The 25,444-nt window shown below is 33.0% G+C and overlaps 3 protein-coding genes and 1 long non-coding RNA gene across 9 annotated transcripts; 1 reads left to right on the forward strand and 3 right to left on the reverse strand.

Moving 5' to 3' along the window:
• Positions 1-3,081: 3,081 nt before the first annotated feature.
• LOC106764718 (glucan endo-1,3-beta-glucosidase 7) lies at positions 3,082-5,593 on the reverse strand. 2 transcript variants are annotated; one of them, XM_014649067.2, is made up of 5 exons: positions 5,477-5,593; positions 4,553-5,220; positions 4,114-4,467; positions 3,392-3,695; positions 3,082-3,298 (listed from the first exon to the last, which is right to left on the reverse strand). In XM_014649067.2, the coding sequence occupies exons 1-5, from the start codon at positions 5,529-5,531 to the stop codon at positions 3,261-3,263; spliced, it is 1,419 nt and encodes a 472-aa protein (XP_014504553.1). In that variant the 5' UTR covers positions 5,532-5,593; the 3' UTR covers positions 3,082-3,260. The 2 variants fall into 2 exon arrangements, with proteins under 2 accessions (XP_014504553.1, XP_014504554.1); XM_014649068.2 differs by lacking the exons at positions 3,082-3,298; positions 3,392-3,695 and adding an exon at positions 3,702-3,929.
• Positions 5,594-7,542: 1,949 nt separating this feature from the next.
• LOC106764719 (amino acid permease 3) lies at positions 7,543-9,666 on the reverse strand. Its single transcript, XM_014649069.2, has 6 exons — positions 9,539-9,666; positions 9,215-9,448; positions 8,984-9,077; positions 8,701-8,900; positions 8,468-8,607; positions 7,543-8,334 (listed from the first exon to the last, which is right to left on the reverse strand). The coding sequence occupies exons 1-6, from the start codon at positions 9,636-9,638 to the stop codon at positions 7,687-7,689; spliced, it is 1,416 nt and encodes a 471-aa protein (XP_014504555.1). The 5' UTR covers positions 9,639-9,666; the 3' UTR covers positions 7,543-7,686.
• LOC106764720 (glucan endo-1,3-beta-glucosidase 7) lies at positions 9,606-14,625 on the reverse strand. 3 transcript variants are annotated; one of them, XM_014649071.2, is made up of 4 exons: positions 14,509-14,625; positions 13,585-14,252; positions 13,146-13,499; positions 9,606-9,759 (listed from the first exon to the last, which is right to left on the reverse strand). In XM_014649071.2, the coding sequence occupies exons 1-4, from the start codon at positions 14,561-14,563 to the stop codon at positions 9,628-9,630; spliced, it is 1,209 nt and encodes a 402-aa protein (XP_014504557.1). In that variant the 5' UTR covers positions 14,564-14,625; the 3' UTR covers positions 9,606-9,627. The 3 variants fall into 3 exon arrangements, with proteins under 3 accessions (XP_014504557.1, XP_014504558.1, XP_014504556.1); XM_014649072.2 differs by lacking the exon at positions 9,606-9,759 and adding an exon at positions 12,512-12,727; XM_014649070.2 differs by lacking the exon at positions 9,606-9,759 and adding an exon at positions 12,734-12,961.
• A 5,022-nt stretch (positions 14,626-19,647) lies between these two features.
• LOC106765010 lies at positions 19,648-23,807 on the forward strand. 3 transcript variants are annotated; one of them, XR_002668329.1, is made up of 3 exons: positions 19,648-21,455; positions 21,786-23,652; positions 23,793-23,807. It is a non-coding gene; the product is annotated as an uncharacterized LOC106765010 (long non-coding RNA). The 3 variants fall into 3 exon arrangements; XR_002668330.1 differs by lacking the exon at positions 23,793-23,807 and having other exon boundaries at positions 21,786-23,214; positions 23,585-23,599; XR_001376008.2 differs by lacking the exon at positions 23,793-23,807 and having other exon boundaries at positions 21,786-22,372; positions 23,103-23,117.
• The last annotated feature ends 1,637 nt before the right edge of the window (positions 23,808-25,444 follow it).

Consider the following 25,444-nt stretch of genomic DNA (forward strand, 5'->3'; position numbering starts at 1 on the left):
ACTAGCAGCCCCTCATCTCCGTCGGCAGAACCCAAGGCTACCATCTCACCACTCGACTTCTCCGGCACAGACCGCCGTCAATGGTGTCACCGGTGACATCGCGAGCCGCCAGAGCCACTGATCGCCCGACGTCAGGCCCTTCCTCCATTTCGGTTCGCACTCCACCACCCCATCCGACCAGTCACCTTCATTTGAGCGAGCCCAGTCGCCGTGAGTCGCTAGCCAAAGCACCACCAACACCACGGGTCACGACCAAGGTTGCCGCCGGTTACCCTTCGTTCGCAAGCAGGGAAAAAACCCTCCCCTCTCTTCGAAGTCGTGGTCGCTGCCACCAAGTGCTACGAGTCCGACACACACAACTTGCTAATTGGGTGGTGAAGCCCCAATTGTAACACTTTAGAGCAACGGGGATTATCTGACTTTGTTTATAATTGACCTTGGGTGTTCGGATTGAGTTTTTTCTTATAGGGAAACGACATTGGGGATTTCACGGCATAAGTTGAGGTTAATGATGATAATGGGGTTGTGTTTGTGAGTTTTTTTTTTGTTGATTTGGTTCAGCTTGGTTGATTTTGTTCTTCCTTGTTTGAGGTATATTGCTGTTGATGTTGGAAAACAAGGAAAATAAAAGTATAATGGAACATGAAAGGGGGTTGAGTCTACAGGTGGTCGTGATGTTGAAGGGTTTCATTGAGTTGGGTGGTTTCATTTGTTTTGGTCTCCTCTGTTTTCCTTTTTTAAATGCAAGACCAATGGTGTGAGAACAATGGCGAAAATGGGGATATTTAGTGGTAGAAACATGTAAAAGAAGTCATTCAGCGGCGGAGGAATCAAGGAGTACATATGAGTTGATGGTGGTGACGCTAGGTAGGGGTGGAGATCATTAACAAAATGCAGATAGAGGTTTCAAGTTAAAGAGGAAGTGTGATTTGCATAGGACGAATGACGAAGGGGAACACTCACACCAAATGAAATCGTCTTTTTTTATTTTTCTGAGTTGCCTTTCCTTCGACAATTGTGTATCTGGATTCCTTTCTTCAAGAATGGATGATGGTTCCGGATCAAGACAAGAACCAACCCTGCCAATTCGCTTCGCCTCTGCCAAAAACAAAGATCGCGTCCTTTCTGCCCAATTTGCCCTTCTAAAATTTTGATTAAATAAATATTTATTAATAAATTTTAATATAAAATTTATTTATAATGCCATGTCATCCATACTTAAACGGCCGTTAACGATTTTTAACAGCAGGGACTAAATTGCTTCAAATTAACAGTTTTGAGGACTCAATTGAGAAAGTTTAAAAGAAAGAGACCAAAGTGGGAAGACCGAACGAAAATAGAGACACCTAAATGGATTAAACCAAATTTTTTGTAAAGCATGATAGGGGTAACTAATGTCAAAAAAAGAAGTAAAAAAAAAAGGAAAAGTGAAAGTAAAATGTTTATATACACGTTAATTTGATGTTCATTGAAGTTTCATCATCTTTATTAACGATAGATATTCAATGCATATAGATGCATATATTTTTTGTGGCTATGTTATTTTTAGGATATTCAAATATGAGTTTCGTATCCGCGTAGTTTGATATAAAAGAGTTCCATTAGAAAGTATAATACACAAAATCATTTTTTCATACTTTCTCTTATACTTTAAATAAATCCTTACATTTTTATTTACTTAAGCATCATATAAAGATTTTCTTTTAATTAGACTTTTTTTATGTCTTAATCGACTTACCTTACAAAGATATATTAAGATTTCATCTCATATCTTACAAACCCAAAATTTAAAACTAATAAAAACATTTGAAACTCATTATGAGACAACGGTAAAACAACCATTATATGTTATTCCAAGAGTTCTAGTTCAACTCATGGTCATTCAAGACCAGACAAATCTCAAGACTTTTTCACAACACATAGAAACATTCACCTCATCGTGGAAACAAGCCAAAAACTTCATTAGTATATGAGTCAAACATGAACTTCCAAGATATAAGAGTACATATGTGACTTTTCATGGATTAAGATTCTTTTACTTCAAATATTTCTCGAACTAATCTTTATTTTTTATGTTATTATTGTCTTTCTTTTTGTAGTAGTTTGTATGTTGGAGTTTTAAGAGAATTTAATATTGTGTAATGGTTATTGTTAGGATTTGACAAAATGAAGAGATTGATGACTTATTTATTTGTTACGTTTTACTTCACAATATAAGCAACTTTGGAGAAGCAAACCTAATTTTAATCTAAAACTTAATTTATAAGAAAGTAACCTATTTAAGTTATGAATGTGTAAATTTTAAGAGTTTGCAAATGTTATATCTAAAAGATATAGCATATAGAGAATTTTGTTTTGAAGAATTGATCTTTGATAAGTCTCATTGATTTTGTTTTCGCATGTTTTCTACTCAAGAACATAAAAACTACTACTCTATATGATCTATATTTCTTTTATTTATTACATTCGAGACACTTATCTAGAAGTGTCATATAGATTGTTATGTTACAGACTAACTTAAAAAAGTTACCATATATAAATTGGCATTATTTATGGCGGTTACATTTTTTTGTTTATTTGATGCTCTATCGAATCAATGAATCAATGTATTTTTTTATACTATGTGAATACTTCTGAATATCTATGTATATTTCTGGTCTCTTTCAATTTTTGAAAATATTTTAAAATAATTATTTAAAATTTAAATTCAGATAAAAAAAAGATTTTTATTTATAATCTAAAATAAATAGAAGTGAAAATAAAATTAAACTTTCTTAAAAATCAAATACACAAATAGTGGTTAAATAAAACAATATATTTCGTTTTTAGTAAATAATTTTAATATAAAAATCAATTATGTTAATTTTATTTAAATTTCGTTAATGATGTAAAGATAATTGAGAACGTATTTAATTTCTTTAAGAAAAATATTTTATTTTATGTTTTTATTTTTATAAATTTGAAATTCTCATTGACTCTTTTGAAATTATAGGAAATAAACATAGCAAAAATTAAGTGAAGAAAACAAACATATATATACACATTGGAGCCCGATGTTTAAAATATTATTACTCACAGTTGAATGACATTAAAAAATGTGATACTATAAATAGAGGAGGATCCTCCTCATAGATACATACACACTCTCCTATTACTACATAGCACTCAAAGAACCAACCAGGGGGAATTCTTGGCAATTAAGACAGAATAATTTAAACAACAAAAAGTGGCATCTTTTATCTACTTTCTTGTTTTTTAGGTTAGGCATTTCCACCAGCATAAAGACAACTCTTGTAACCTACAAAACAAACAAAGAGCAAAGATTGTAAACATGTGGGTGTACAACAACTACACTATAATCAAAGTTTATGATGAAATGGGTACTACTTACTTGGATTATTTGTTGATAACATGGCTGTTTGGGAGAAATCACAAGTCAATGGATTCCGTCCAGCAGTTTGATACAATAGATTCATGGCATATGCAGCATGGTTTAGTAAAGTGTTAGGTTCAAAACAAGCTCCTCCTTGTTGAATTGCGGTACAATCAATCCCCTGCCCACAAGCATAGTCCAAATTTGCTTGCAACTGTGGATCTGATACTCCTGCTTTCGGCACACACCAGTTTGTTTTGGTTGGACTTGGAACTGTTGTTGGCTTTGGAGTCACGGGAGATTTTGACATATCCGGAGTGGTCTTCAATGAAATTAAGAAACATATTATATTAAATACCACAAGCTAGAACAACATTAAGACGAGAACTGAGAACATTATTAAAGACTGCAAAATGGTGGCTTCATGTCCACTCAAGAATTCTGCATTATTTGGTGTTGGACCCGGGCCTACGGGCGGTGGAATCACCGGAGATTTTTGTGTTTGACCCGGGTCTGTTGGCGCTGGTATCACTGGAGATTTTGACACATCCGGAGTCTTCAATCAAATTAAGAAATACATTGTTAAATACTGCTATAGACTATAATAAGTCTAGAACAGCTTCAGGATGATGATGAGAACTATGAATATGTAATGTATAGATTGACAGATTGACAGTATTACTCATCATCAACAGTGCCTAATTATTGACAGTATTACTCATAATAGAATTCTTTCTTACCGGAGCAACTACTGGCACGGGGCTACTGGTTTGTTGCTGTTTGGTGAGGCCAGCATCATAGATCATGGTTTGATCAGGGTTGAAAAGTCCAAATGCTCTCTCAGAAGCAGCACCGGGCTTCAAGTCTTCATCATACAGAGCAAACAGGTACGTGTCCACGGATTTTCCAGGCATCAATGGAGTCCCAACCATTGATCGAAGGTGTGCAATGAGATTACCGTTATAAGCCTTAGCATTCTCTAGACTTGGACCAGCTTCATTGCTGTCTCCCTTGTAGGGCCATCCTGTCTCCGCAACCACAATCTCAACATTCTTAAACCCCAAAGAATCCAACGCTGAGCGAACCGCATCCACCTACACTCACAAAAACACAAACACTTTCAATACACCATACCAATAACTAGTAAATACTGAAACTACCAAAATCGGTTGTGGATACCTGAGCATCGAACATGTTCATGTACTTAATGTTGGTGTTAGAGTCAATTCGGCCCGCGTTAGGCTGAAAGAGGCAGAAAGCAAGGTTGTCGGCTCTGCCAGGGTCGCTTCTGTAGGCGAAGTAGGGATAAGGGTTGATGGCGAAGGGAGAGCCCGTGGCATTGTTAAACGACAACAGCCCCTGCAAAACGGTGTCGTACTCAGGGTGGAACCTTCCGGCGGAGGGAGGCTCCGAGTCCCTCAGAACCGCCATCGAGTGCACCGTCGACACCTTGATCTTGCCGCCGAGAGAGGCCGCGTCCAGCGCGCTCTGCACGTTCTGGATCGCCGGCAGCATCTGGTTCACGAGGCCCGCGTCGTTGGAGGTTATCACTTCGTTGCCAACGGTCACGAGGATGATGTTGCTCGCGGGGTAGTACGGCACGACGTTGGTGTTCACCCACGTTTTCGCGAAGTTCGGGTCCGACGCCAGGCCCGGAATGTCGCCGTTTGCCGCGCCGATCACGATTCCAATTCCCGTGTTCGCCAGCGCTTTTATTATCGCTGGGTCGGTTCCGTACAACCGGACTTTCCCTATCGCCGTCGATTGGAGGAGCTTCGCCGTCGCCGAAGGCGGCGGCAGGTTGTCGGCGACTTGCCCATAGTTCACGCCGATAAACGATTCAGAACCTGCACAGATTAACAACATCAATAACTTCACTTCCTTCATTCTTTCCATAAACTACTTAGCAAAATAGCAAAACAAAAAAGACAATAACAAATTAAAATCAAAATATAAAAAGTTGAGAAAAAAAAAAGACATACTCCAATTTCAAAGGAATAATTATATTATATAGTTAATTTATTTTTTTCAAACTCATTAAAACTAAATATAAAAAGGGTGTCCCATTGTACAAAAATCTTAAATCAAAACGAGAAAACTCACTTGCAAGGTTAAATATAAGAAAGAAAGGAAGAAGAATTGCGAGCGAAGTTGCCATTTGAGAACTCCGTTTTCTTTAGTCAACTTTGCTTTGTGTGAATGAACAAGTGGTGTGAAGGGCAAATATATAAAGGGAGGAAAAGGGAAGGGTAAAAGCGTCAAATTAAAAAGAAGGTCTTTCTTAATATATTATTCAAAAGTAACGGTAACCTACTATATGTCTGTGAGTTCTTTTTACTTACCTTTTGAAGATTTGAAGGAGTTGAAATTACAGAACGGCTTTTTCTTACGTGCTAATCAAAGAACATTCTGAGTGGAGGAAGAAGAAAGTAAAGGATTTTAGTCGAGATGACTGTCCTCAAAAGCAGCACGTTGAATCTGTTGGGGCCTCGTGGGAACTCGAATGTTGTTTTGCTTCCTGGAACAACCAAAGACCAAGGAAAATCCGAGAAGGTTAGCATAATCCGATCGGAACAACATTAACAAATACAAAATGAGATAAAACCTGTTTTTCTTCCTTTCATGAAATTTAATTTAATTGCTTACACAAGCACCTCTTCTTCCTTTTAAGTGGAGTCAATTTTGCAATGGCATCCACACAGATTTCCAATTCAAACCAATGTGCCACAATCATAATTTTCAAACAACTCTTTCTTTCCAACGGTTAATACCAAATTATATTCATGAGTTGAATATCTTAATGTAAAATTAAAATTTGTTTATGTCTAAAACTTTAAAAATTAATAAATTTAATATAAAAATTTACTATGTCGTACTAAAAAGACTATTTTATTTTTTTAAGTTTAAGAATTAAAATGTATTAAAATTTAAGATAAAAGCAAATTTTAATTTTTGTCAAAGTTGAAATACTGTAAATATATTTAACTTTATAGTCATATATCAATATAATTATTAAGTAATAGATTTTGTTTAAATATTATGAAATCAACTTTGAAGATGAAATTTGTATTCATTTTTATGTTTTATAAAATAGTATGATTTGAAGTTAAGATATATTCATCGTGATCTCGTAATTAAACAATTATGAATATTTTGATTATAAGAATAACACGATATATTTAACAAAGTAATAAATTTTGTTATATGATAGTTTTTATATTACTCTCATATCATCTTAATGAATTTTATTTGTAAATAAATTTTATAAAATAAAATTTATATTCACTTATTTAATATAAATTTACCTAATCCCAATACCAAGGATTAATAATAGTTATTTCATAGTGATGTTATATCAAACAAATGTAGTGTCACATTTTGGTAAAATGCAAAAGGAAAAAAAAAAGATATTAAAGACGTGTTGAGTGGTTGTTTCCTCTTTAGGTTTAAAGTTAGCCAGAAAATGAAATTAAAGAGCATTGGAGTTTTCCCAAGGTCAAGATCAGAATCCGTTTGCATTACCGGAGCTTCGGGTTTCATAGGATCATGGCTTGTGATGAGGCTAATGGAGCGTGGCTACACGGTTCGAGCCACCGTACGCGACCCAGGTCTCATTCTTACTTCACTTTATTTATTTATTTATGTATTTAAGGAGTTAGATTACACCATGTTTTCAAATTACAAAGCTTGAAATTCTGGTCCTGTTATGGTCTTTTCATCTGGCCATGCATCTAACTTGGAATGTTCGTAAATAAGATCTTAAATTTTAAAAAAATTCATAGTAAAAATAACTTAAATTTATTGATGAATATTTGGTCTCGGTACAAAATCTTAAAAAAGAGACAATTTTTTGATAATATTATGACAAAATGGGATATCTTAATTAATGGAAGTGAATTATGCTAAAACATGACAGATTCAACCAAAATCTTAACCACACAATAAATTTAAGACTGTTTTTTCCTATGTTATTCAACTTGCTGAAACTTTCTCTTGAAAAAAAAAAAAGACAAACACGAAAGTGGAGATTACATATATATCATAGCGTAATGATACTTTGATTGCGACAGAAATAATGACTTAAATAGTTACTAATTTATTCTCCATTATAAATTTGTGAATTTTATATACGGGGTTAATATTTTTTCCTTCATAGACTTTATTAATGTAAATGACACATCAATACCAAAATATAATTTAAGTGTAACTTTTTAAATATTTAAAATAAAATCTATAAAGTAATTAAAGACACTTACAAATGAATCAAAACATGTAATTTCCAACCATGATGTTAACGGAGAGATGGCAGTAAACTAGTAACCGGGCATTAATGGATTGTAAACTTTATGAAGAAGTCCAGCAGTTGAACCTACTGCAGCTAGCATTATCAAGACGAAGCATGTAGCGCTAAGCATCTGCAGGCATATCCATTTTGTACTCCACTTTCGTATTCTAGTTTGAACTATATACATCTCCACTGGAAAATACACGGTGAGCGGCCAATAGGATATGGTACGAATAAGCTCAACAATATCAGTCGAAAATGGTACCAAAATTGCTATGCCAGTGCAGCAAATCACGAAAGTTGTCCTCGAAACCAATCTAAAGAGGTTGAGCTTGAGGGGTTCGCAACCAGGGACTGGTACTTCAAACTCCTTCTTTATAAAATCACTGTCTGGGAATTGTTTTGCTGCGAGGTTTTCAATGAATAAGAACATGAATTGACAGTCAACTTGGAATGCAGCAACAAGGTGGACAAGAATTGCAACATTGGCTATGTCGACGAGCCAATATGATTTATAGAAGCCAAAACCAGTTAGCAGGTTTCGAGGGCTTGCATCTCCAAAAGCCGCATATCCAACACTACCACATAGCAAATAGAAAATGCTTGTTACCAAGGCACTCACTGAAATAGCCTTCGACATTGTTTTTGATTCTTCCGGAGGTGATTTGATTTTGTCCTGTTTCATAACAACCCAACCCCTGTTTTAGTTTATACTCCAACTTATAATATTCACATTTAGAACATACAGATTGTGATGTAAAATTTCAATTTTGATCAGAACAATCAAGTTCATATGAATGTACTTGTACCTGAATTTCTATAAGGATCGTTGCGTAGGAATAGGCAGAGGCTATGTTACCAAGTGCTTGGAAACACCTCCAAAATTTTTGGCTTTCTGACATAACACCAATACTTACGCCAGTTAAACTTCCTCTAACCGTTCTATTTCCTATCACAAGAACCATTCAAGTCAAATTCATCAATCATCAACTCATAATGATATAATAAATGACAGTGCTCTCTAACATAACATGAACCATACCTATAACCTTAGTAATTCCAAGATAGAGCGCTATTACAGAATATGTGAAAGACATGACACCAGGAACAATAGGTAGCCACGAAAACTTATCAAATTCTGAAATTTGGGATAACAAAATTTGAAAAATCGCAAATGAAATCATGATTTTGCATCGATTTTTTCCTCCGCTATTTCGATGACCATTAGACCTTCGGACAGCCCTGCAGAAAACTCAAAACACCAATTAGCATTTTTGTTCTTAGAAGTTAACCCACACAATAACACTACACCTTTCAAAACTCACATCATGCTTATTGAAGCAGAAATGGTATACCCGACTGCGGTTCCAAACAAATTTGCATACTGAACGCACCCACACAACGTTGCATTCATTCTACCTGCAAAATCCAAGAATTTTTTGTTCAGTAAAAACATGGAAAGTCAATTCCTTGTTATTTTAATTTATACTTTTTTCGGGAAATATAATGAAAAGACATTACAAGATTATCACAATTGAGTTGAGCTAGATCCGTACCAAGATGAGATCGAACGCAATGCAAGTAGGTATAGTTTCTATTCCCAGTAGCTTGATTTTCAGTACGATAACAGGCAGCTAGAAAACAGGAGGCGTAATAAGTTACTACAGAAAACAGAATCAATAAAGAAAGACCAGCAACCCAACCAAGCTGAGCAAATGCCCAAGCCAAAGATATCACTCCAGAGCCAATAACTGCCGATATTATATGGGCACTTGCAGTCAAGAAATCACCTGTTTTACAGAGCTGAGTAAGTTTTGCGATCAATAGTTACTCAGCAATAACCAACACAAGTAATTGGAGTTATGAAGATGTTTGATTACCAGTTCTTTTGGGACGCCCATCATCATCAAACGAATCGGAATTGGCTACTTGAGTCCTGTAATTGGAGACTTCAAATGCCTCTTGGTGATTAGTCTCCATGCCTTTTCCAACACCTTGCTTTGAGAGAGACAGACCAACCCTGTTCTGACGCCTTCGTCTTCTCTGTTATGAAGTATCGTGCTTTAGCATGATCTTTATAATTGAAAATGGCAATATGTTCCTGGAAGTACATGAGAAAAAAAAAAATTACTAATTATCTGGCTCAACACAAGGCAGCCAAGTAGGATAATCTCTCTCTCTCTTTTAGTTTTTCCTACTATGCCGATCCCTTTTTCACACTCTCAAAATCTTCATTTTCATTAGAGGATTGCTGTGACTTTTCAAAAGTGTATGTATTAACTTTATGTCATGATACTTAGGTGTTTTTTTTTTTAAGTTGATAACATTATTAATAAATTTATAAATATATAATTTACGAAAATGGACAAACATTATGGCTGAAAGAAGAAAACGAGAAGCAGTGTTATGTATAAAGGGTTAAATACTTATTTAGTCTCCAAGTTTGGACTGAATTTCCCCATTTTAAAAGTGATTTAATTAGGTCCTCAGAATTTTTATTTTGCTTACAATAGATCCGTTCCATTAACTAAGGTGTAACGGTATTAATTTTTCTTCTCTCTCCTCTGCTATTACTGACATATCTTTCTGTCTCTCCTATTTCTCTTCTCTTTCCATTACAACATCATTATAACTACCTCTCTCTCTCATAATTTTCTCTCTCATAATTTTCTCTCTCATTATTTATTTCTTTTCTCTCCTGTGACACTTCTTTCTCCTTACCTTTATAACTTAAACTTTCAATTATACTTTAATTTATATTTATATATATATATATATATATATATATATATATATATATATTGTTATAATATTTTGAAACGTTAACTGCTATAATTAAAACTGTGTAATTAACTGCTATATGAGTAGTTTAAGTTTAGATTGAGAACTGAAAAAAAAAAAACAAAATATCATATTTTGACTTTCAAAAATGATAAATCATTTAATTTTATAAGAATTATCATAAAGAAATTGTATCAATGAATTTTAAGATAATTACACAGATAAATTTTAAGAGACTAAGAATTTTGTAAANAAGTTTGTCGATGAATATTTTTAAAAGAAATAAAATAATATAAAAAAATTGTTCCATAAGATAAACTTAACTTTCGTAGAAATTAAAAATCCTATAAAAGAATCTTTACAGATTAACTTTTATATTTTCTTATTTATTCAACGTTATAATTAGTGAGATTAATAATATGTTATCTTGTATATCCTGGAAGAAACAGAATTGGGGATGATTTGACGTGCAGTGAAAGGGAGATCAAAAGGAGGGGTCTGAGATAAATCATACAATAAAATTGAAGTTCCTACAAAAATAAAAAAAAATGTAACTTGTAAGAACCCTTTTTTTTTTTGAAAAACACCTCTGTTGCAAACACCAAGCCATTTTCTCATTTTCACTCTCTCTCTAGAAACACCTCACTTCCATCCTCTGTCTTCTCTCTAATCTTAAGCTTTCTTGATCCAGAGAACTTGCAAATTGAAGGTGCCCCAGTGATTGCAACGCAGAGAACTTCGTCTCCTACCAATCAAATTCTTCAAATTGACCGGTAAGTGTAAACCTCTTTCACTTTCATGAAATTTGAGTATTGATCATGCAATTGGGGTTGTTGCATGTATCTACAAACTTCCATCATCAAATTCTGACTTAAGTTAGACACTAAGAATTACTTCTAAATTCCAATTTGTGATCTGTAGGCTTCCATAGAAATTCGGTGGGTGGCAAATTTGAAATTGGGTTAAGTTCTATTAAAAACCCAGGTAAGGGAAGCTTGATTCATCTAAGTTTAGTTGTTGAGTGATAAATTATTATATCTAATTATAAGAAGATTTGTTGAATTGAACTGCATGTGTGAATTTGTATGATATTGTATGGTTTTCGCTTGTATCAATGAAAAATGTGTACTGAAATTTACGTTATTGGTCTGTGATTGATGAGAACTGATAATAAATAAATTCTGAGTTGTATGATTGTGTGCGTGTTGCAAATTTAAAGTCTTAAGAGCAGAATTCAATTCTGCATATTTTCTGAAAAATGGCTAAGTTAGTTTTCAGCGTTTGAGTTAAAACTAGGAGACTTGGGTAGTGAATTTTCAATCTAGGTGTTCAGGTCTGAAATGGGTGTTTGAGACAGTTTAGTTAAGTCACTTGTGACTTATAGGAAGTGTATAATTGGCCTAAAATGGTTTCTAAGTGGTAGAATTCAGATTGAGCTCCTAGGTGATTAATATTAGAGTTTTAAATCCAATTTCCTTGCATATCTCTTAGAGTTTTGAGTTAGGATGGTGTGTGAGACTTCAAACAAGTTAGATTCAACTTGTATTTCGAGTTAGGAGTGTCCAAAGTTCACCAAAAGGCCTACAACGAAACTTAGGGGGTAGAGTTGCTCAATTATGCAAAAAAATCTACATAATTCACGCCGAGCGCCCAAAAAGGGCGCTGGGCGCCATTTCCTGCTGTTTTCCAGCAGAAATTCACGCTGGGCGCCCATAAATGGCGCTGGGCGCAGGTTTCTGCTGTTGCTTTNGTTTTTGATAGTTTGGGGGGTTCCGGACGTCCGTTTTGGACGTTCTTTAGGTCGTTCTGGGGGTTTTTGACCCTTCCGGAGCCATTGGTGAGGGTTTCCAAGCCATTTGAATTACTTAAGTATAGGTAATTATAGTGGATAGAGAAATTGGTATTAATAAAGGATTTTTTCTGTGAAAACATGTAATGTATGACTTGTTTCTAGCATTGTATGATTTGTTTTAGTATTGTATGAGTTAATTATGTAGGATTTGTATGAAACCAAAGTAATATAACATCTTTATGCATAAAATTGAGAATTTAAAGGCAATGAAGTTGGTATGGTATGAATTATGATTCAAAGAATTAAGTATCATCTTTAGGTGAGATTTAAATTAAGTTCTGGAATGAATATAGGTAGCTCAGTCTTGGGGGTTTTCCTTAAAGCTCTAATTCAATCTCACTTAGAGAAGATTAGTTCATGTGGTGAAGAGCAGTAGGGCACTTGGAACTGTTGTTGGCTTTGGAGTCACGGGAGATTTTGACATATCCGGAGTGGTCTTCAATGAAATTAAGAAACATATTATATTAAATACCACAAGCTAGAACAACATTAAGACGAGAACTGAGAACATTATTAAAGACTGCAAAATGGTGGCTTCATGTCCACTCAAGAATTCTGCATTATTTGGTGTTGGACCCGGGCCTACGGGCGGTGGAATCACCGGAGATTTTTGTGTTTGACCCGGGTCTGTTGGCGCTGGTATCACTGGAGATTTTGACACATCCGGAGTCTTCAATCAAATTAAGAAATACATTGTTAAATACTGCTATAGACTATAATAAGTCTAGAACAGCTTCAGGATGATGATGAGAACTATGAATATGTAATGTATAGATTGACAGATTGACAGTATTACTCATCATCAACAGTGCCTAATTATTGACAGTATTACTCATAATAGAATTCTTTCTTACCGGAGCAACTACTGGCACGGGGCTACTGGTTTGTTGCTGTTTGGTGAGGCCAGCATCATAGATCATGGTTTGATCAGGGTTGAAAAGTCCAAATGCTCTCTCAGAAGCAGCACCGGGCTTCAAGTCTTCATCATACAGAGCAAACAGGTACGTGTCCACGGATTTTCCAGGCATCAATGGAGTCCCAACCATTGATCGAAGGTGTGCAATGAGATTACCGTTATAAGCCTTAGCATTCTCTAGACTTGGACCAGCTTCATTGCTGTCTCCCTTGTAGGGCCATCCTGTCTCCGCAACCACAATCTCAACATTCTTAAACCCCAAAGAATCCAACGCTGAGCGAACCGCATCCACCTACACTCACAAAAACACAAACACTTTCAATACACCATACCAATAACTAGTAAATACTGAAACTACCAAAATCGGTTGTGGATACCTGAGCATCGAACATGTTCATGTACTTAATGTTGGTGTTAGAGTCAATTCGGCCCGCGTTAGGCTGAAAGAGGCAGAAAGCAAGGTTGTCGGCTCTGCCAGGGTCGCTTCTGTAGGCGAAGTAGGGATAAGGGTTGATGGCGAAGGGAGAGCCCGTGGCATTGTTAAACGACAACAGCCCCTGCAAAACGGTGTCGTACTCAGGGTGGAACCTTCCGGCGGAGGGAGGCTCCGAGTCCCTCAGAACCGCCATCGAGTGCACCGTCGACACCTTGATCTTGCCGCCGAGAGAGGCCGCGTCCAGCGCGCTCTGCACGTTCTGGATCGCCGGCAGCATCTGGTTCACGAGGCCCGCGTCGTTGGAGGTTATCACTTCGTTGCCAACGGTCACGAGGATGATGTTGCTCGCGGGGTAGTACGGCACGACGTTGGTGTTCACCCACGTTTTCGCGAAGTTCGGGTCCGACGCCAGGCCCGGAATGTCGCCGTTTGCCGCGCCGATCACGATTCCAATTCCCGTGTTCGCCAGCGCTTTTATTATCGCTGGGTCGGTTCCGTACAACCGGACTTTCCCTATCGCCGTCGATTGGAGGAGCTTCGCCGTCGCCGAAGGCGGCGGCAGGTTGTCGGCGACTTGCCCATAGTTCACGCCGATAAACGATTCAGAACCTGCACAGATTAACAACATCAATAACTTCACTTCCTTCATTCTTTCCATAAACTACTTAGCAAAATAGCAAAACAAAAAAGACAATAACAAATTAAAATCAAAATATAAAAAGTTGAGAAAAAAAAAAGACATACTCCAATTTCAAAGGAATAATTATATTATATAGTTAATTTATTTTTTTCAAACTCATTAAAACTAAATATAAAAAGGGTGTCCCATTGTACAAAAATCTTAAATCAAAACGAGAAAACTCACTTGCAAGGTTAAATATAAGAAAGAAAGGAAGAAGAATTGCGAGCGAAGTTGCCATTTGAGAACTCCGTTTTCTTTAGTCAACTTTGCTTTGTGTGAATGAACAAGTGGTGTGAAGGGCAAATATATAAAGGGAGGAAAAGGGAAGGGTAAAAGCGTCAAATTAAAAAGAAGGTCTTTCTTAATATATTATTCAAAAGTAACGGTAACCTACTATATGTCTGTGAGTTCTTTTTACTTACCTTTTGAAGATTTGAAGGAGTTGAAATTACAGAACGGCTTTTTCTTACGTGCTAATCAAAGAACATTCTGAGTGGAGGAAGAAGAAAGTAAAGGATTTTAGTCGAGATGACTGTCCTCAAAAGCAGCACGTTGAATCTGTTGGGGCCTCGTGGGAACTCGAATGTTGTTTTGCTTCCTGGAACAACCAAAGACCAAGGAAAATCCGAGAAGGTTAGCATAATCCGATCGGAACAACATTAACAAATACAAAATGAGATAAAACCTGTTTTTCTTCCTTTCATGAAATTTAATTTAATTGCTTACACAAGCACCTCTTCTTCCTTTTAAGTGGAGTCAATTTTGCAATGGCATCCACACAGATTTCCAATTCAAACCAATGTGCCACAATCATAATTTTCAAACAACTCTTTCTTTCCAACGGTTAATACCAAATTATATTCATGAGTTGAATATCTTAATGTAAAATTAAAATTTGTTTATGTCTAAAACTTTAAAAATTAATAAATTTAATATAAAAATTTACTATGTCGTACTAAAAAGACTATTTTATTTTTTTAAGTTTAAGAATTAAAATGTATTAAAATTTAAGATAAAAGCAAATTTTAATTTTTGTCAAAGTTGAAATACTGTAAATATATTTAACTTTATAGTCATATATCAATATAATTATTAAGTAATAGATTTTGTTTAAATATTATGAAATCAACTTTGAAGATGAAATTTGTATTCATTTTTATGTTTTATAAAATAGTATGATTTGAAGTTAAGATATATTCATCGTGATCTCGTAATTAAACAATTATGAATATTTTGATTATAAGAATAACACGATATATTTAACAAAGTAATAAATTTTGTTATATGATAGTTTTTATATTACTCTCATATCATCTTAATGAATTTTATTTGTAAATAAATTTTATAAAATAAAATTTATATTCACTTATTTAATATAAATTTACCTAATCCCAATACCAAGGATTAATAATAGTTATTTCATAGTGATGTTATATCAAACAAATGTAGTGTCACATTTTGGTAAAATGCAAAAGGAAAAAAAAAAGATATTAAAGACGTGTTGAGTGGTTGTTTCCTCTTTAGGTTTAAAGTTAGCCAGAAAATGAAATTAAAGAGCATTGGAGTTTTCCCAAGGACCACCACCTCCTCCACTTCCTCTTAATAATTGCCACTTTTCTTCTACCATAACAACTCTCGTTTCTTAATTCATAAGTTACCATTCAAACATAAAACAAACAAATCATCTTTATACCACAATGTCACCATGTCTGTTTTTTTAAAAACTTATAAATCTCCAAATTCAATATTATTTATCTAATTCAAAATAAATTCTATTAAAATTGTATTCATTCTATAGAAATTAAAAACAATACTCTAATTTTACATCTTTAGATAAAAAAATAGGATTAAATATGTTTTTAGTTCCTATACTTTGAGGCGATTTTGGTTTTAGTCCATTTTCAAACTATGGTACAATTTAGTCCTTCAACTTTAGAAAACTCTAGTTTTAGTCTGTTTTACCAAAATTTTTTAACTTTATTTTTTTTTTCAAACGTGTTTCTCAGTTAACATTGAAGTAAAAATGTGTCAAACAGTGTAAGCAATCCAGATGCTATAATAAAACGTGCTTGAAACAACAAATAAAGTTAAAAAAATTTGATAAAAATGACTAAAACCAGAGTTTCCTAACTTGAAGGACTAAATTGTACCATAATTTAAAAATAGACTAAAAACAAAATCGCCTCAAAGTATAGGGACTAAAAATATATTTAACCCAACAAAACATATCTAATCCAAAAAAATATCTTTTTTACTTTTTATTTTTTTATCTTTTAAAAAACTATAAAAGTTCATTTTTTTATAACTAATTTACTTTCATTTGATATTCAATGTGCTAAATGAATGTCAATGTATGTTAGGCTTCCATAACTCATATTTAAAAAATTAAAATTTCAAAATTAAAACATGTTGACTTCGTACTAAGTGATGGTATATTCAAAATTTTCATACGTAATCACATGAGTTTTTTTTATAAAATTACCTTTCATAACTCTTTTCTTAAGACTTTCTCTTAATTTATTTTACTCGACAATAACTGATGGGACGTTGCTTACAATTTCATCATTTAATTTCTTTATTTTATTAGAAACTAAGAAAGCTCTTTCAAGAAAAAAAAAAATCATTAATAAAGATACATGATTCATATATTTTTCAATTATTTTTTTTCCGTGTTTTTACACATTTAAAAAAAATAAGAACTCGAATAGTAAACTACATATATCATATGAAGGAGTTGCAATTTATTTACCTTTTTTCTAATTTATTCACAAATATTTTGTATAAATTAATTTTAAAACATTTTTTTGACTAACTTATACATGTTTTATTCATAGGATTTTTTTATTATACAAAGTTTGTCTCTCGTAAAAGATACTTTGTTTCTCTATATTATTTTATTTTGTCTTCTTATGAACGTGTCTTATATTAAGCATAGCTTGATTGAACACACTTCAAGAATAATATTGAATTTTGTTCAATATCATCAATTTTTCTTAGACTTCTCTTAAATTGAGAGAACAATGCAGGAGAAAGTAAGGAAATGAAGTATAATGAATATGCAAATTGTTGAGAGCAATCAGTTCTTTAAAAAAAATATTTAGATTAAGGAAAAATTCGAATATATGAGTGAAAAATGTATACTAAAAATATAACTCATTAAAAATAATTATTAATAATAATTAGTTTTAGAAATAAAAAGTAAATAATTATTATTATTAATTTAGAAATGATTTTATAAACTAAAAGTTATTCATATCTAAAATAGTTTTTATTATAAATAAAAGTTATAACTGATTTTAAATTAGTTTTAAATATTATTAATCAAAAAATTTATCTAAATTATTGTTTAATTTAAAAATTATTACATTAATTAAATGTCTTACAAATTTTAATATAATTTTTTATTTCTATTTACTTTTAAATTTATTTTCACTTATTTTTTCTTGGTAAACAATAAAGTTTCGATAACCCCGATAAATATGGCAAATAAAACAAAGAATCATATAAATAAATTCTAAATAAGAATTGGATCAAATATTTCACAATTTCTTTTTTCTTAAAAATAAAGGATTACCTCACTTACATAGAAACTAAAACAAATAATAAAGATAAATATTTACTCGGAGAAGATAGTGATATTTTGTTAAAGTTAGTTACAATATCCTTGTCAACAAGAAAATGTAAACGATAACAAGATAAAACAAATTTATACCTAAAGTTAATGAAAATGTTAGTATCTTGTTAAACTAAATAAACAGATTAACTTAAATGATGATTAAGTTAATAAATAATTACTTTAAACTATATATCTACGGTAGTATATCTCTGACGGTCAGTTACACCGAACAATCAGTTACATCGAACGGTCCAGTTTACTAATTAACTGAACCGAATTATCAAACTAATCTAACTTTATGGGCTTGAGGTCCATCATGTCACAAATTGAATAAATGAACAAAATCATATATCAAGTAAGTTTGTTTATATTTTATTCTGTTTATCTTATATCAATCCAAAGCCTATAAATAAAGAACCAAGGACTCCAAACAAGGTATGTTCACATTTTCTCACACTCATACCTTCACACTGACTTTTCATATATCATCGTATTTACGAAAACCCTCTCCTCGTTCTAAGCATCAACTTGTTGAGGATTGAGGGTCCTCTATTACGGACGTCTAACTTGATTGTCGGAGTGTCTTTACAGGGACCCCATCTCGCGTGAAGATTGGAATTTGACGGACGGATTAAGGAACGAATGGCGAAGGTATTTGAAGATCCCCACCAGAAAGAAACAGAGTCACGTCATCGAGGTTAGTCCTTTCGGTCCCAAAAATATCACCGAAATACTATATTAAAAGAAAAAGTAGAAAGTAAGTAGACATAATATTGTAAAAGGATTAATAATTAAATTTATTCATTAAATAAATTTAGAATGCAATGTAGTTAATAAAATTAAATAACTTAACTGTAAATAGTTACAGCTCCAAATAGACCAACAAATTAAAGATTAAAATATAAGATTTATATAATATATTAACCATCCTAAAAATAAGTGAAAGACAATATATATATATATATATATATATATATATATATATATATATATATAAATTACACATTCGTAAAATTATATTGTTTAAAAAGGAATTAAAACATTTTTATTATTATTTACTTATAGTATTATCCCATATGAAACTGTAAAATTCTACAACCGTATTTTATGGAAACGGCGTCTAAGGCCCAACAAACAGAATCGGGCCATAGGCAATCTATCCAAAGCGACCCAATTTGAAATATCCCAACACATAAAAAACGTGCCAGGCAAGAATATCTACGTCATCGAGAACCTTCTTTTCTTTGTGACCGCAAATACCTTACCCAACTAACAACCCGCCGATTCAGCATTTCTTTTAAAGCAACGAACTCATCTAATCTGCATCGTTGGATTAATCAGTTTCAAATCAATCACAGCCGTTGATAATCTCCAGATTCGTTATATATAAAACGATCCCAACGCTTAATCATCCCATTCAATCGCCCTTGTGAGGCCCTCGGCTTCTTTTGTGTGACTCATCAAACCCTCGTTTTCATCGTCCAAAGTCAAATTCTTCGTTCTCGTATGGCCGATCAAACCTTGTTCTGGTTTTTAGGTTTCGTTAAGTGCAGGTTCTGTTGCTTTAATTTCGACGGTGGCGAAGGAGACTGGTTCAGGCAAGTATTCGTTTAATTCGATCGTTAATTTTAATTAGGTATGTTAGATTAGGAGTACCTTTACGAATTTTCAGTAAATTTTAAACGGTTATGGTTTTGTGTTGTTAGGTTTCGGTGGCTCCGGCCTTGATCGTGGTTTTTCTGCGGTGGATATTCTTGATGGTCACTTGTCGAAAGACTCAACGTAGTAATTCTCGCGAGATTCGTCGTGTTACGTTGGCTTTGTGCCTTCAGAATTACCGAAGATCGTTCCACTTCTCCTGAATCGGAATTATGTCGAATTCGTGGCTGGTCAGATATCGGTCGCGGAACCAACCTACAAGATGTCGGGATTTTCCATCCGATTCGTGATTACATGGATCTTCTACAACCACTAAGAGGTATATTAATAAAGGATTTGGTGGATTCGGAGATTTTTTGTAAAAGATCCCGTCACTGAGTGCTCTGGCTTAAGGTATTTTGATTGGGTTGATTCTTGATGGGGCTAATACCGGAACAGGTTGTATTGGTAAGATTGTTTAGGTATTTTATGTGGTTATTGGATCTGGTTGATATAAGTCATTGTTCTTGTTAATGGACCTTTGCCATGTCAGGTGCGCTTGCATGGCAGGTCCGAAAAGCGTTAATAAAATGGTTATTTTTTTGTTTGGGGGAGGGTAGGAGTCGGGGCTTTTATTTTAGTTTTTTCCCCGATTCTTTTCCCTCTCCCCGTGGTGTCGTGTTTTCCCCTTTCCCTTTCTCTTCCTTAGTCTCTCTTCTCTGCCCTCTGAATTCTTTATATATTCTGGTTCGTTCACTGCGTATCGGCTCAACAAAACGACAAAACGATTGGCTACTCGGCAAGGTACATAGTGCTGAATGCACACTTTAATTCATTTTAATTTCGTTGTTTATGAATTTACTCTTCGAGTTTGCAATATATAATTAACACTATTCCATGCATCTAAATCAATTAATAGGGCGGTTTTATTGAATCTTAATTAACATTTAAGTCATTGCTTCAATTTATGCATACTTTAACTTTTTCTTGACCCTATGTTTTATGATTTCGCAAATAAGTTTAAGCATCAATAGAATTGATCTGAAGGGGGTTTCCAATAAATTAATGACTAAGGAATTTATAAACTTCATCGAAGGAGATTTGAACAATGTAAATTGCACCTTTTAGTTGTGGTTTTATAAACTTTAACTTGATTGATTAAAGGTAATTTATAAAACTGAGGCACAGTATGATTTTTAATATTTGTTCCAAATTTATATATTATTCAACAATTGAATCAAAGTAGCTTTGGAATTACAATAAAACAATGTGCAAATGTTTCTTTGTTGAGAGCTCATGCATATATTTACAACTTGTTGAACAATTGAATCAAAGTGCCTTTGGATTCACGATATAATAGTGTGCGAATGTTTATATTTTTTGTTGAGCGCACATGCACATCAACTAGTCCATTTATATCAAATGCAGTACTTCAACTTAATGTTTCATTTTTTTGGTTATATATACATATATATTTGATAAACCTACAAATTTTTATCTATAAATACCACTCAATGTCTCCTCGTAGAATCCTGCTATGTATTGTGATAATCTCTGCAATTGTATTATGGAGCTATTATGGCAAACATTTGTACTTTAGTTCTTTTTAGGATCATTGGGATTTTGTTGTATTTTTTGCTTAAAATCTGCCGTGGTACACGAGGCAGTGATCATAGATTGCTGTAAACACCTGTGCCTAGTGTAGCTTTAAGGTTCCTTATGTCTGCAGTATTCTGCTCTGGATCAGCATTGATATTGGCCTTTGTCAAGAACCGTGCGACTGGCCTTACATGTTCCTTTGGAGTCTAGATATAGTTTTTGAAAAGGAGTCTGAGATCATGCAGAGGATGAATGTACGGACCATTACATCTTATGGGTATGGATTTAGTTCTATTTCTTATAAATGCTCTTCCTGAATTTGGTTTTGTTTATTGGATTGCATTCTATAAATGGTTAGTTTTAGTTCATGTTGTCGATCTTTGTTTGGAATTGTCTGGTCTTCATTGCAAACAGTTGTGTAAACATCAAATTATGACATTCTCTGGCATATCTGCTATTTTCTTGGAACTTCAGGTAGAATTTGCTCGACATATTAAATAATTTAGTGCTTAATTAGTATCTCATTTATGCCTATGATTAACAATTGATGCTCTTATTGGTGATTGAATGTGCATTTTGTCTAACATGATTTGTGCACTATTTGCAGGTTAGATATCAATCTTCTATCACTTGAAAATTTGGATCCACGTTGAGGCTATTTATGTAGAGATTTGGCTTTGGTGCTTCATCAAATCATACTGGATCAACGACAAGCCACAGTGCATTATAATCAAACTATTGTTTTATGTTCGGTCATGTAACATCGACCTTACTGGTCACGTGTTTTATATTTGGCGACATCTTCGGGGATCTGTATACTGTTGACGAAATCCTGAAGTTGGTGGTTGTTCTCAACTTCTCCTATCCTTGATCATTGCTATTGAAAATTTTCCTCGTTGTTCTGTAGTCATGGGAAAAATATTTGTATCTGGTTTGTTCTCTACTTCATTTTTTTAATTATAAACATGCTGAAACAGTTTTTTCCAGATATTTTTGTAAATGTTTTCATGTAGATCTTTTGGTGCAGTTTGGCCCATTATCGCGCCACTTATTGTTAGTTTTGGTTTTTTACTACTCTTGTTTGACAACATATTGGTTTATAATTGGTTCTCAGAATTCGGTTTCGTCGTTATATCTTGCGAATCAGATATTTTGGGAAGATATGATGGATTATCAGTTTGATCCTCCTGGTTTGTAAGTTAATTGATTGAATATTGTTTAGATAAAATATTAATTAATTCTCAGGGAGGACCATATGATCTGAAATTGAATATTCATTTAATAATTGACTGTTTAATGTTCCTAGTCTTGTGTGCTCGACAAGTGTATGATTCAACTCACTTTTAGAACATCCGTTTTATTGAAGAAGTTTGTTATATTGAGGAGTTACTACTGTTTTTTCCTTCTCATTGTGCTCCTTCATTTTACCTTTATTAATTTCGAAAATCCTTTTTCTTGATTTGTGGTTTTACATCTAAATAATTTAATTTCATGAAGTATTTTACAATATTTTGGCTTGGTATGCAACCTTCTCAAGGATACAATTGATCCACTAGCTCGAATCGGAACGAGCGCCCAATTGCTGTTGCATATGGGAAGTTGGTGGTTCGAATCCACCTGGATCCGCAAACACATGTGACAATAAAATTTACTCGCCTTTTTTAAGAACAATATAAGCTGTGTATCTTCATGGGATAAAGTCCATAGAAAAAAAAAAATAGCTTATACATTCAAATGGGTTTCAGTCTCCAAGAAAACTGATGAAATCCATGTAGCTATTGAGATATTGGGATATCCATTTTAAGAACAATTTGTATGATCTGATTTATTATTTTTTTGATCTGACAGCGTTGTACATCTTTTTTCCTTTAAATTTTTGTGAAATCCAGAGACTTGGCTGATAGGATATGGTTTTTTTTAACAGTTGAAGGGTGTGGCGACTACAGCATCTGTGGAGATACACCAGCTGGTCCTCTAGCTTGGATTTCAGAGCAATTATAGTTCTGGAGTTTTGATTGCCTATGACATTGATAAATGTTAGGATCACTCACTTCTTTTTATGATTTTGCAGTTTTCTATAATGAACTTTTTTATCCTGCCTGTTAAACGTTGAGAGATTTAAAACTAAAATATCCAATGTCTAAAAACACCTAATCTTACTCCTTTCAAGAGTAGTGGGACTTGAATACAACCACCAAGGAAGCGCATTTGTTTAGGGATATCAGTTTAGCGATGTCCTGATGTTTCATAGTTCTTAGGACATTTGGGATTAAAAAACTAAAATAATAGGGAATTTTATAATTTCTTTAGTTTTCAATGTCCTGATGATTCCACCTAATCTACTTTTTTTAATATAATTTAGTTTTTAATTTGCAACTCATTTCTAACTTCAATACATCTCTGCAGCCAAATCCCCTTTAGCACCGATGCAGCAATAGCACGGCACTGAGCTTCTACGTTTTCTTGTTATTGTTGTAAGATTTTTTTATAGTAAAGGCAGGTTGTTTTTGCTCATGTCTTAATTTTCAAAATTCATTCTAGATAATAAGTGGAAATTGAGATGGGTTTTTAGTTTTCAAGACCTCTAAGGAACAAAATAATTTTTCTTTTTCAGACAATTCACTGCAGAAATTTCAGATTATGCTACTGCATCAGATAACACCTGCAAACATGAAGTTTCCTATTTTTCATCAAAAGGGTATTATTATGATTGCATGAACCAAATTTTAGTTTTTTCATTACAGTATTTGGCTGCTCAAGATAATTTTCAATCTTAATGTGTGTTGATTTTCGTTATTCAGTGAAGTATTCAATTTTTCTTTCTTTTTCAGATTTTTTGGATTTCAAGTGAGTTTAATGTGTTGTGTTTAATTTGAAAAAGAAGAATAGAAGGGTGAATAGTTGTTACTGATGAAAGTTCGAAATAGGTACGGGAATAAAACTTCTCACCAGGCTGTAAATTTCTTGTTGATGTCATCAATTTGTGATGGTGAATATTTAATCTCAACCACCAACTCTCACTAGCTCTACAAATGTTAGTCTTCTCTTAATTCAACTAGAACCAAAGTTAGAAAAGAGGTTCAGTGCAACTGTTGTCATATTCTTATGTCAGAAAGGAAAAACTTTAATGTGTCCAATAATATAAAAGCATATTTTAAACTAATATATGATAAAAATATCATACAAAATTCATCTATGATTAAATTATAATAAAAATAAATTAAAATTTTCATCATATAAAGATACACACGTGTGTATATATGTATTTCTTAACCCTCTCATCACCAATTAATCAATGCTTTTATTGGTTTAGTAAAAAAAATAACAATATCAAAATAATTGACATTTATATGACCATAATCAAAATCACCATGTTCTTTTTCTTATTTTTAAATATAATTTGATTCTATATTATTCTCTTTTCATTTTATTTGTCATTATTTTTGTTTTTTTCTTTTATATTTTTTTTCACATTATTATTTCACTTTTTTGATGATAAAATGTCTTTTAGAATTTTTTTTTTAAAATGTCAATTACTAGCATGAGTCATAACCATGAAAATATGAATCTAATATTTGGTATCCGCTAATATTTGTTATCTTATATTAAGCTATTTGAGCTTTCTAACTAATTTTGAAAAAAGAAGTAGAATCTTAAAAGCGATATTAAATCAACTTCCAAATATTCAAATGACGGTCTTTAAAATATATAAATTTGTATTTCAATCCAATTATTTAAATTTGGATATATAAAAAAGTATTCCATTTTTTTCAAAATGTGAATTTAAACTTACTTTCAATCTATATTATATGGATTTATATGATTGATCTACTAATAGAAAATATCCAATTTTAGTAAAAAAAAAAAATCTTGTATCCCTACCTCAAATATTGATAAAGCATATATGAGAAGTGCATTCTATTTTGTTTTAATAATGGTGATGAAAGAAGTTAATTATTGATATGATGAAGCAGTTGGAATATGAACTTTACATGCTATTTGTGTGTGCAAATACAGAAATGTAAAATCAAAAGCAGTTGGAAAAGTAAGAGAACAACCAAAAGCAAAAGGTGTAGCAGTTAAAAATATTGACCTTTTACATGTTAATATTTAAAAAAAAATGAGATTTTTATAGACAACATAATAAAAGTTTGAAGACTATATTAATTTTAAATTAATAAACAAAAACAATGTTGTTAAGATATTTTAATTATTTTTATATAAAATCGATATTATTGAATCACATGAAAGAATGATCCAATACTT

The sequence above is a fragment of the Vigna radiata genome, chromosome 6, assembly GCF_000741045.1.
Source record: "Vigna radiata var. radiata cultivar VC1973A chromosome 6, Vradiata_ver6, whole genome shotgun sequence".
In the NCBI taxonomy this organism is placed as follows: domain Eukaryota; kingdom Viridiplantae; phylum Streptophyta; class Magnoliopsida; order Fabales; family Fabaceae; genus Vigna; species Vigna radiata.

Coding starts and splice junctions, on each gene's coding strand:
- LOC106764718 (XM_014649067.2), bottom strand. CDS start 5,531: ATGGCAACTTCGCTCGCAATTCTTCTTCCTTTCTTTCTTATATTTAAC. Junction 5,221..5,476: donor TCTTATATTTAACCTTGCAA/GTGAGTTTTCTC, acceptor TAATCTGTGCAG/GTTCTGAATCGTTTATCGGC. Junction 3,299..3,391: donor GTTATCAACAAATAATCCAA/GTAAGTAGTACC, acceptor TTTGTTTTGTAG/GTTACAAGAGTTGTCTTTAT.
- LOC106764720 (XM_014649070.2), bottom strand. CDS start 14,563: ATGGCAACTTCGCTCGCAATTCTTCTTCCTTTCTTTCTTATATTTAAC. Junction 14,253..14,508: donor TCTTATATTTAACCTTGCAA/GTGAGTTTTCTC, acceptor TAATCTGTGCAG/GTTCTGAATCGTTTATCGGC. Junction 13,500..13,584: donor TGAACATGTTCGATGCTCAG/GTATCCACAACC, acceptor TTGTGAGTGTAG/GTGGATGCGGTTCGCTCAGC.
- LOC106764719 (XM_014649069.2), bottom strand. CDS start 9,638: ATGGAGACTAATCACCAAGAGGCATTTGAAGTCTCCAATTACAGGACT. Junction 8,608..8,700: donor TGGAATTACTAAGGTTATAG/GTATGGTTCATG, acceptor TTCTTGTGATAG/GAAATAGAACGGTTAGAGGA. Junction 8,335..8,467: donor CGATCCTTATAGAAATTCAG/GTACAAGTACAT, acceptor GTTATGAAACAG/GACAAAATCAAATCACCTCC.